The sequence below is a fragment of the Sphaeramia orbicularis genome, chromosome 9, assembly GCF_902148855.1.
Source record: "Sphaeramia orbicularis chromosome 9, fSphaOr1.1, whole genome shotgun sequence".
Lineage (NCBI taxonomy): Eukaryota > Metazoa > Chordata > Actinopteri > Kurtiformes > Apogonidae > Sphaeramia > Sphaeramia orbicularis.
Window position 1 is genome coordinate 10,364,788 of NC_043965.1, and position 12,100 is coordinate 10,376,887.

The 12,100-nt window shown below is 34.9% G+C and overlaps 1 protein-coding gene across 1 annotated transcript in view; it reads right to left on the bottom strand.

Moving 5' to 3' along the window:
- arid3c (AT rich interactive domain 3C (BRIGHT-like)) overlaps positions 1–5,530 on the bottom strand; it is a 125,214-nt gene extending 119,684 nt beyond the window's left edge. The window contains exons 1-2 of the mRNA XM_030143221.1: positions 5,293–5,530; positions 4,348–4,968 (exon numbers count right to left, since the gene is read on the bottom strand). Coding sequence (XP_029999081.1) covers positions 4,348–4,968; positions 5,293–5,331 — 660 coding nt within the window. The 5' untranslated portion in view covers positions 5,332–5,530. The remainder of the gene's footprint in view (positions 1–4,347; positions 4,969–5,292) is intronic.
- Between the last annotated feature and the right edge of the window lie 6,570 nt (positions 5,531–12,100).

Genomic DNA, 12,100 nt, shown 5'->3' on the forward strand with positions numbered 1-12,100 from the left:
TAAGTATTAAGGTGTAAATATTTAAATATTTTCAAAGACACATGAAATGAATTTGCAATTTTTTTAATGTAAATCTCTTCATCCTTGGTAATTTTTTAAGCTGTTGAACTTTTTTAACCTTTAAAACCTTCAAAAACACTGCTTTTCCTTTAATATAACGACTCAAACATCCACCACCAACCTAAACCATCTACTGATCTAAACTGTTTAATACCTGTTGAGCCACTAATCCTATCAATCCATGTAAATAATTGGTGTAAAATACAGTTTGTCATCTTTTCATGGTCATCAGATATGACCCATTTGGACGTTCAGAGGCTCTGTAGTTACCGTGGAAACACTGTCATCTTCTACAACATTGATTCACCAGTGAAACCCATGGAGTTGGATCAGTGACAGTGGATGGAAACACTTGGTTTATGTTCAGTTAATGATATATTTTAATGAAAAAGTCACTTTTCTGCAGTTTCTTCCGTTTTTGATGTAATAACCGTCAACTTTAATCAGAGCTTTAATGAAAATCTACATGATCAGCGAATTAAATACAGGAAAATATGTGATTTTACTGAAAAAACACAGAATATAATATTATAATAAATGGTGATTAATAAATTGTAATAAATCCCATTCCCATTACACAAGTTCACATTCAACTATTTTTTCACCTCTCCCATGAGTAAAGATTTAATGTTTCAGACAGTATATGGAGACACTTGGTTTATGTTAAGTTAATGATATATTTTGTTGAAAAAGTCATTTTTTCCAATTTTCTGTCTAATAACCTTTGAATTTACTCTGAGTTTTTATGAACATGTACATTTCCAGTGAATTAAATATAAGAAAATACTTGATTTTCACTTAAAAATGTAAAATACAGAGGATAATATTATTTTTTAAAAAATGGCGATAAATCACATTGGAAAGATTATTTGGAAGCTGTGACAAAAACAGTCGTGGGTCTTTAAGTATTAAACAAAGAAAACACCTTTAAATGTGCAAAATAAAGACGAAGAAATCAAAATATCTGCTATAAAACCATGTTACTTTGTGATTTTCAACAGTTTCAGTCTATTATTTTAAACATCATGAAACATCATCGTCTCCTTCACTTTAGTCACATGCTCTGATGCAGGCTCGTGTACGTACACTTGTAAATAATGTGTGTTTCACAGAGGAAACACGGCCAAGTGAGTAACAGCACGCAATTTTGTTTCTGTTTCGTAATAGCTTGGCACCAAGCCGACTCCCAGCAACAGCTACACACACATACGCACACATGTACACACATATACACACTGCCAGACAGGGAGATCCCAGCATTTTTGGGTGTGAGCCAGGCTGGAATACCACCACATCCAGTTTCCTGCTTTTCCTGATCCGCTGCCAAAATGACACGTAACACTCTCTCACCCTCTCTCTCTCACCCTCTCTCTCTCTCACTGTGTGTCAATGTCTCTCTGCCTCAGGTCTTTTGTTGTTTCTGCTCAGCATCTTTTTCTGTCACTGAAAAGAATTTCTTTCATGTTTTTATGATCTCGTTCTATTCAGCTGCACGTTAGCTCCAGCTGGGAAAAAAAATATGGGAAAAGCTAAAAAAAGACTTACCAGCTGCCGGTCACCATCCTTTGTGCTAAATATGTTGGGCTGTGGTTATGTTTTAATTCAATATGACTTTAAAAGGAGACGAAGCAGAATGCAAACAGAAGTGATGCTTATGACTCTATTGTTACATAAATAATCGGTTTGGAGTTCAGGTTAACTTGAAAACAAAAATTTGCATGTCCTTCAGCTACACAAAAAACATTAAAAATAAGACAAAACAAGTAATTGGTAAATTATGAACAGAATAATCAGTCTGTATTTGATGCATATACTGATGTTTTAAAAAGAACAAAAGAAAATGTCTGATTAAAGCTTCTTAAATGTGCATATTTTCTGGTTTCTTTCCTCATCTTTGACAGTAATCTGAATATTTCTGCATTGACAAACCTTTTTTTTTTATAACATTTCATGGATTAAACAATTAACAGATAAAATTAAACCAAATAAATGTCCAATTAACATGCATCTATAATGCAAAAATGAAGAACTGAAAGCCCCAGCTCCTTGTTCTTACTTGTTAAAAATGCGTTTCATGTTGTTACACAGCTGTTGGCCAATGTTGTCCTGACATCCCCAGGAGTGATTTAGGAGCTACTGTAAACAGCGGCTGCTCCCCTTTTGGTTCAGATCAGATTAAAACTTCTCCGCCTCAGTGGGGCCTTTTTTATATTTAGCCCACATCTTGTTCCTATTACCAAAGATGCATTTACTGCCTTCAAATGTGGTTTTGTTTTGCAGCTTTGAGCATGCTTAGTATGCTGGCTCCACTCTGTCTGCCTAGCAGCCATAAGCATCCTTTTATTGTCCCATGACCATTACACTGAATGACTACATACAAATGACCCCCACAATAACAATGCACATCCTGAGGAATCTTTTGAAGCATATAGGCTTGATTTTACACGGAGCATGCATGCACGGCTCTGGGAAACTTGTCTCAGTAAAAATAAAAGAAGCACAGGCAGTGGTAGTTGGAATCCATCAGCTGTAGAATGTGATGCTACATGTTCAAGCAGGCTCACACTCCAAATGTGACAACAATCATACAGATAAAGTGCAACAAGAATCCGTCTACATACACTATTAATAAGTCATGCACGCAGGAGAAAAAAACATGACGGACTAGCATTCTTTGCACCGACTCATCTCACCATCCTCCACATATAATTGTCTCTAAATTGAGCCTATTGGTTTCTGGCCCTATTTAAATTGCATTTCCATGCATTGGGTTGCTTTAGTGTGCAGCACTAATGCAGTCACTAATGCACACATCACATTTAGGGAAGTCTGTAAATGATCTGTCATAAATAAGAGATGACAAGGAGCGTCCACAATTGCTCCAACGTCGTACATGTGCATAAGGACTAATGACTATATGCATCAAATGACTGTTCTGTATAATAAACCCTCCACAGCTGTATTTTCTGATAAACCATCCTTCATGTATATGCTTTACAATACTTTATCAGTAGTTAATGTGATTTAAGCTCAGTTATCAATCATTACTAAAAACAGATTAGAGTTTGCAAATCACCTTTTACTGATTACACTGTGTGACAAAATAGAATCTATATATAATCTATGAAGTATATTGAAAAATGACTCATTTAAATGGATTTAATGACAATCTGGAAACCTTTTGTTCTTCTAAACTAACTTTTAAAACAATAGTAAATGTTCAGTGTTTTGCCAGTTACTAAAAGACACTTAAATTATTATTAACCCTTTCATGCATAGTGGTCACCACAGTGGACAGCTGTTCAAAGGTGTTCTCTTGTATATTCATGGATTTTGTTGTTTTAGTTCCAGATCAGCCAACACAGTGGACACTTATCCATCATTTCATACACTGCAATTCATACCCTTACTGCAACATTTCTGTTCTTGATAAACCTGATCTGCAGTACCATGTTAATTGTTATTAGACTGCAATTAACAGGTTTGGGTTGTTTTTTTTTTTTTTTTGCTTTGCTTTTTTAAACAAAAACTTGTTTGTTTGGTTTTTTTTGCATATTATCTCCATGAAGTGAGTAATAACTAGTATTAGAGTATGTTAAAATGTGAGAAAACATCAGATTGGCAGCATTAAGCATGTTTTTATTTCATAGTTTTCACACAGTATATCAGTAAATGCATGTTTTGTTTTTTTTGCTTCTAAAATTTAATGCATGGTGTCCAGGTGAGTGGACATTTTTGTAACTCCATGAAAAGTAGGTTCATAAAAAAATTCAGTTGCATTGTTTTTTTGTTTTTTTTTTAATGCCCAAAGAGGAATAAGAATTACTGGGGGGGGGTGTGTGTCTTGATTAAGGTTCTCATAATTCATGCATGAAAGGGTTAATACTACTAATAATTTAATTTTGGTTTAGTTCCTCAGTAGATATTCTGGTGTGTATCCAAACAATATGACAATAAAGCAACCTCAAACAATGTGTTCAGGTTTCTACTTGTTCTAAAGCTTTTAATTAACCTTTAATGAACACAAACCAGTTGAGCAGGTTTTACATATTTGCATTAGATGGACGGAAATGTCCCAAAGCGCATAAAGAATAAACATTCAGGTCCCCAGAAGAAAATGTGTCATTTGTAGTAAATTAAAAATGTGACACCAACAGAGCACTGACACATCCATTCCAGCCTCATTCCTCTCAGAAAATAAGTGAAAATCCCAACTAATGCACAGCTCTGTGCAGTGTGTGTGTGTGTGTGTGTGTGTGCGTAAAGCGGGTTCGGGTTCGGTCCTACCTGTTTGAACTGCTCCTCATAGGTCCACTCGTGGTGCTGGGACTGTGGGTTTCCCCCTGGGGATTCCGGGCGGCGGGCCGGGCCGAAGGACGGAGGGAGCCGGGACATGAGGTGCACCGGTGGCGCTGCGCCCTGGAGCTCCGTCCGCCGGTGCTGGTAGTGGTTTAACCCGTCTTCATCGTCCTCCTCTTCCTCTTCATCCATGATTTCCTGCTCCTCCATGTCATCCGCATCCTCGTCCTTGTCGTCGCTGCTCCGCCGGGAGAAAGTCTCGTCCTCCCCCCCTCTGCGGAGCGTCACCTCTGGGGGCGAGTGAGCGGCGACTCCGGCGGCCAGAGCACCGCGCACCGCCGCTTGGTAGTGCCGGAAAGCCAGCGCCTGTTGGTGGATCTGGGATTCGACCATGGAGCGGAGGTCCTTCTCCTTCTCCGCCTGTCGGAGCTTCTCCTCCAGGGCGAGCCGCGCCGCCTGTTGCCGCTGCAGGTTCTCCATGACCGCCTCCAGCTTCATGCCGCCGCCGCCGCCGGGCTGGTGCGTCTGGGAACCGGGGAACGAGCTGTGGGAGGAGGCGGAGGAGGGAGCCGGGAGGGAGAGGCTGCTGGCGGACGAGAAAGAGCCCGGCTGCGAGGGGACGAGAGCAGGACTGTGTAACGATTATCACTGGCACTTCATGAGATTAAAAGCCTCACACAAACAGCTTTTACGCACACACACCAGGATGTCTTATTGAAATGTATCCGAAAATAAAGAGGTTAAACTGTCAGATGAGGGAAAAAACAGAGAGAAAACTTAGTCAAAGTGGTGAAATCAGTGTTAAAGTGTGCCAAAGTTTCAAAGTAGCTCCATTTTTACGCATGGAGTGCATGCGTATGAGCTGACCCAGTCCGAAGTGGAGTGGTTTAGTTCAGTTTCAAATGCGATAGAAAATCAAGGCTGGACTCTTACCAAAGCAGATTTCGTTGCTATACTGGTGTTATCAACCATGCTTTCCTCCGTCAGATGCGCTGTTATCAAACCGGATCAGAGTCTTCCTTCAGTCCTGGTGATCTGCATTCAACATCCACACATGTAGCAGTGGATCAGCCGATCAGCTCAATCAATGTGCCTCAGATATGTGTGTGTGTGTATGTGTGTGTATGTGTGTGTGTTTGTGTTGAATGGCGGAGTCCGAGCTGCTTTTGGCAACAAGTGGCAACTGTAGTGAGAATGACCTCTGGAGGCAGAGATCAGCCCTCCTGCTCCATCTGCGAACAACACGTCAATACTGAGAGAAGAAATATGAAGAAGAGACAGACGCACAGCGGCGCAACCTGGAGCCAGTGCGCACATCTCCCACGGACACGGAGGACCAGGACATGTTCGCATCAAATGTCAGATTTACACAAGGGCATTCATTATTTTACCTGTATTTGAGTGAAAAAGTTGTAAATTGTGATAGAAAGTACCTGTGTTTTCTGCTTATGTTGTTACTTTAGTTTTAACCATAAATGGACTTAACCTTTTCTAATTTAATCACCATTTATTCTAATATTATCCTCTGCATTTTTTAGATTTTTCTATATTAGGAAATTAGAGCTGTTCATTAAACTCAGATTGATTTGTATTTTCCTCTTTTAAATCATGTATTTTTTCTATATTTCATTCACTGATCATGTTCATAAAAGCTCAGAGTGAATTCAGAGGTTATTGTATCAAATCAGAAAAAAAGAGGAAAAAAGTGACTTTTTCAACAAAATATGTCGTTAACTGAACATCAACCACCACTGTCATTTCACCTTTCTTCAGTGATTTATCACCATTTACTATATTATCCTTTGAATTATCCATTTTTTCCAGTGATAATTATGTATTTTCCTCTTTTCAATCATGTATTTTTTCTATTTTTTATTCACTGATCATGTAGATGTTCATAAAAGCTCAGAGTGAAATCAAAGGTTATTGTAGCAAATCAGAAAAAAGTGACTTTTTCAACAAAATATATCATTAATTGAATATAAACCAAGTGTCTCCATCCGCTGTCATTTCACTTTTCTTCACCATTTACTATATGATCTTTTGAATTATGCATTTTTTTCAGCGATAATTATGTATTTTTCTATATTAAATCATGTACCTGTTCATATAAACTCAGATTAAAGTTGATTTGTATTTTTCTGTTTAAATCATGTATTTTCCTGTATTTCATTCACTGATCATGTAAATGTTCATAAAGGTCAGAGTAAATTCAAAGGTTATTGTAGCAAATCAGAAAAAAAAGAGAAAAAAAGGAACTTTTTCAACATAATATATCATTAATTGAAAAAAAAAAAAAAAGTGTCTCCATCCACTGTCATTTCACTTTTCTTTAGTGATTGATCACCATTTACTATATTATCCTTTGAATTATCCGTGTTTTTCAGTGATAATCATGTATTTTCCTATTTTAAATCATGTATTTTCGTGTATTTCATTCACTGATCATGTAGATGTTCATAAAAGCTCAGAGTAAATTCAAAGGTTATTGTAGCAAATCAGAAGAAAATGAGAAAAAAGTGAGTTTTTCAACAAAATCTATCATTAACTGAATATAAACCACATATCTCCATCCACTGTCATTTCAGTTTTCTTCAGTGATTTATCACCATTTTCTATATTATCCTTTGAATTAAGCATGTTTTTCAGTGATAATTATGTATTTTTCTATTTAAATCCTGTATTTTTTTCTATATTTCATTCACTGATCATGTACAGGGTGGGGAAGCAAAAGTTACAATATTTTGAGGCAGGGATTGAAAGACAGTGTATGACCAATTAGTTTATTGAAAGTCATGAGAATTTATTTGCCACAAGAAAATTGACATAATAGAAAATGTTTTTATTCTATGTGTCCTCCTTCTTTCTCAATAACTGCCTTCACACGCTTCCTGAAACTTGCGCAAGTGTTCCTCAAATATTCAGGTGACAACTTCTCCCATTCTTCTTTAATAGTATCTTCCAGACTTTCTCGTAATAGTTTTGCTCATAGTCATTCTCTTCTTTCCATTATAAACAGTCTTTATGGACACTCCAACTATTTTTGAAATCTCCTTTGGTGTGACGAGTGCATTCAGCAAATCACACACTCTTTGACGTTTGCTTTCCTGATTACTCATATGGGCAAAAGTTTCTGAAAAGGTATGGATAATAGTGTTAGGTATGATTATGACATCAATATATGTTTGGTTTCAAAACAATTAACATAGTGCCTGCTGAGAAAAAACAACTAAATGTTCATTGTAAATTTTGCTTCCCCACCCTGTAGATGTTCATAAAAGTTCAGAGTAAATTCAAAGGTTATTGTAGCAAATCAGAAAAAAAGTGACTTTTTCAGCAAAATATATCATTAATTGAATATAAACCAAGTGTCTCCATCCACTATCATTTCAGTTTTCTTCACCATTTATTATATTATACTTTGAATTATGGATTTTTTTTCAGTGATAAGTATGTATTTTCCTGTATTTCATTCACTAATCATGTAGATGTTCATAAAAGCTCAGAGTGAATTCAAAAGTTATCAAATCAGGAAAAAAAGAGGAAAAAAAATGAGTTTTTCAACAAAATATATCATAAATTGGAAAAAAAAAAAACAACAAATGTCTCCATCCACTCATTTCACTTTTCTTCAGTGATTTATCACCATTTACTATATTATCCTTTGAATTATGCATTTTTTTCCCAGCGATAATCATGTATTTTCCTATATTAAATCATGTATTTCCCTGTATTTCATTCACTGATCATGTAGATGTTCATAAAAGCTCAGCGTAAATTCAAAAGTTATTGTATCAAATCAGAAGAAAATTAGAAAAGTGAGTTTTTCAACAAAATATATCATTAACTAATTGTAAACCAAGTGTCTTCATCCACTATCATTTCAGTTTTCTTCACCATTTATATTATCCTTTGAATTATGCGTTTTTTTCAGCGATAATTATGTATTTTTCTATATTAAATCATGTAACTGTTCATATAAACTCAGATTAAAGTTGATTTGTATTTTTCTGTTTAAATCATGTATTTTCCTGTATTTCATTCACTGATCATGTAGACGTTCATAAAAGCTCAGAGTAAATTCAAAGGTTATTGTAGCAAATCAGAAAAAAAGAGAAAAAAGTGACTTTTTCACCCCCCCCCCCCCCCCCAAAAAAAAAAAAAAAAAAATATATATATATATATATATATATATATATATATATATATATATACATATACATATACATATACATATACATATATACTGCTTATCATTAACTGAATATAAACCAAGTGTCTCCGTCCACTGTCATTTCAGTTTTCTTCAGTGATTTATCACCATTTACTATATTATCCTTTGAATTGTGCATTTTTTTTTCAGTGATAATCATGTATTTTCCTATATTTAATCATGTAGATGTTCTTATAAACTCAGATTAAAGTTGATTTGTATTTGCCATTTAAATCATGTTTTTTCTGTATTTCATTCACTGATCATGTAAATGTTCATAAAAACTTAGAGTAAATTCAAAGGTTATTGTATCAAATCAGAAAAAAAAGAGAAAAAAGTGACTTTTTCCAACAAACTATATCATTAACTGAATATAAAGCAACTATCTCCATCCACTGTCATTTCACTTTTCTTAATTGATTTATCACCATTTACTATATTATCCTTTGAATTTTGCATTTTCTCAGTGAAAATTACGTATTTTCCAATATTTAGTTCACTGATCACGTAGATGTTCATAAATTCCTCTCAAAAGCATTAACCCATAAAGACCCAGTGCTACTTTTTTCTGTTTTTTTTTTTTTTTTTAACCTTTCTTAAGTGATTTATCACCATTTACTCTAATATTATCCTCTGTATTCTGCATTTATAAGTGAAAATCAGATATTTCCTCTATTTAATTCATTGATCATGTAGATGCTCATTAAAACTAAGATTAAAGTTGAGGATTATTATTAAGAAAAAGTGACTTTTTCCTGCAAAATCTATCATTAACTGAACATAAACCCAGTGTCTCCATTCACTGTCATTGATCCAACCTCATGGGTTTTACTGGTGAATCAGTGCTGTAGAAGATGACAGCGTTTCCATAGCAACTACAGAGCCTCTGAACGTCCAAATGGGTCATATCTGATGAGCATGAAAAGATGACAAACTGTATTTTACACCAATTATTTACATGTATTGATAGGATTAGTGGTTCAGAAGTTATTAAACATTTCAGATCAGTAGATAGTTTTGGTCACCGATGGCTCTCTGGGTCTTTATGGGTTAAAGTTAAACTGAATTGTATGTATATAAGTATGTAGGGGTGTATATAGATAGTTACAATCTTACATTGTATATCATGTGATTCGGCACAAACAGTCTGAGGACTGGAAACAGGGGGTTGGACTGGACAAGCAGTGGCTTCTTCCTACTCCCTTTCTGTCACAACAACTGTTGCATTTTCTGTTTGTTTTTTTTTTCTTGTTTTTTATAATAATTTTTTTATTGGGAAGCAGGTGCAAATCAATATGTCTGTCACTGCAGACATGAAATTTAAATATAGACGCATACATGTGCCAAGCCATTAATGCCACCAATGCGGTTTTCTCACATTTGAACATGCTCTAATACTAGTTGTTACTCAATTCATGGAGATAATATGCAAAAAAAAAAAAAAAAAAAAAAAAAAACTTTTTGATTGAAAAACTGTTAATTACAGTATAATAACAATTAGCAATTGATTTACACTAAAACATATTACTGCAGATCTGGTTTTATCTGGAAAAGCAAAGTTCTAATAATGGTAAAAATGTAAGTGTATGGGATGGTGCATAAGCGTCCACTGTGTTGGCTGATATGAAACTAAAACAACAAAACCCATGAATATACAAGAGAACAGCTGCAGAATAACTGTCCACTGTGGTGACCAGTATGCATGAAAGGGTTAATCAAGATATAACTCACAAAAATAAATAATAATGGATATACGTATAACCACATGTACACATGTATACACATACATAAGTGCAATCATTACAACTGACAGTCATGCTTTAAACCAGGGGTGTCAAACTCATTTTAGTTCAGGGGCCACATTCAGCTAAATTTGATCTGAAGTGGGCTGGACCAGTAAAGTAATAACATAATTTATAAATAATGTCATCTCCAAACTTTTCTCTATGTTTTACAGTGAAAAAAGTAAAATTACATTATGAAAATGTTTATATCTACAAATTATCCCTTCAAACAATGTGAATAACATGAACAAACTGAAAAAAAATAATAATTTTAACACTATTATGCTTTACTTTATCATTTCCACATGTACATTATAACTTACAAATCACAGTGGATCTACAGATACACAAGCTATTTAGTAACAGGTGGAATACTGTTAAAATTGCACTTCTCTTAAGACATTTCAGGTTGTTCATATTTGTTCAGGTAATTCAGATTTTTTGCAAAATTATACTTTGTTTTAGTCTAAATACATGAAAACATTTATATTTACATGGAGAAAAATTTGGAGTTGATCTGTATGTGGAAACTGAATTAAAATAATTTGGACACCATTGATTGTTAAAATCTTCAGTGTTCAGGGGTCGGACTGGACCCTTTGGTGGGCCAGATTTGGCCCCCGGGCCGCATGTTTGACACCTGTGCTTTAAACAATAAATGATAAAAGAAAATTTACACAACAGTTGTTCCATTTTTAAAAATTTTTTTTTTGCTGTTGTTTTTTTGTCCCTATGTTTTGTATTACATTTGTGTCTGAAATATACAAAACTAAACTAAGAAATCGGAGTCTTAACTGATGTACTTGACAGGGACTGAAACAGAAAACAGAGCTAAAGGCACACATCTGTGCTCTGTGATGAACACAAACGCTCAGATCTCTGCCCTCGCTGGTATTTTCAGTATTACTGTTACAGGTAGGCTTACTGTTAATTGTATAATTACAGCTGAAGAAAGAAAAACACACCTGTGGTCACATACACACTGCTGTATGGCTGATCTCTGACAGGTCTGTACACACCCACTGCAGCTGCTTTAACACTTTACACCCACTCTTCTCATGGAAACTGTCAAGTTTATAACAGATCGAGTTAAAGCCAATATGCACGGATTAGAGTTCATTAGAAAGGAAACACCGCCAGGTTACTGTATTTAACATGAGAGCAGAGGAGGAAACACTGCACTAACACTTCAGTAGACACTCAGGCACAGTTCTCAGGCAGTGTTGGGGTTTTAGATCCACACTTTCTATTCTGTTCATTTCCAAAACAGGCTTTTTTTTTTTTTTTAATTCAAATTTTTATGCAGAACAGTCTCACAAGATACCACACAGGACATCAATGAAACACAGCACACTGTTGTCTTTTTTTTTGTTTGTTTGCAAAGACAAAAGGGAAGAAAAAAAGTAATATAAATAAATTAAATAAGTTGGGGAAAAAAAAAAAAAGATAATAACTCTCCGGTATCCCATCCAGCAAGGCCCTTACTAAGCAACAAGTGTGCCTTCTTGGCAAGCTTGTGGAATAATGTCAAAAAAAAAAATAAAAAAATGTTCATACAGTTTGTTTTTAATTCCATTACATTTTTTTCCATTTCATCAACTTGAACTGTAAATAAAAATACCAAATACTCAATAATTGTCACATTTTTTAACCCTTTAAATGCCATATTTGTAATGCAAACAAATTTTTTTTGGGGATGGAAAAACACAAAAAATATTTTTCTTCAATATAGTACATAAAAAGT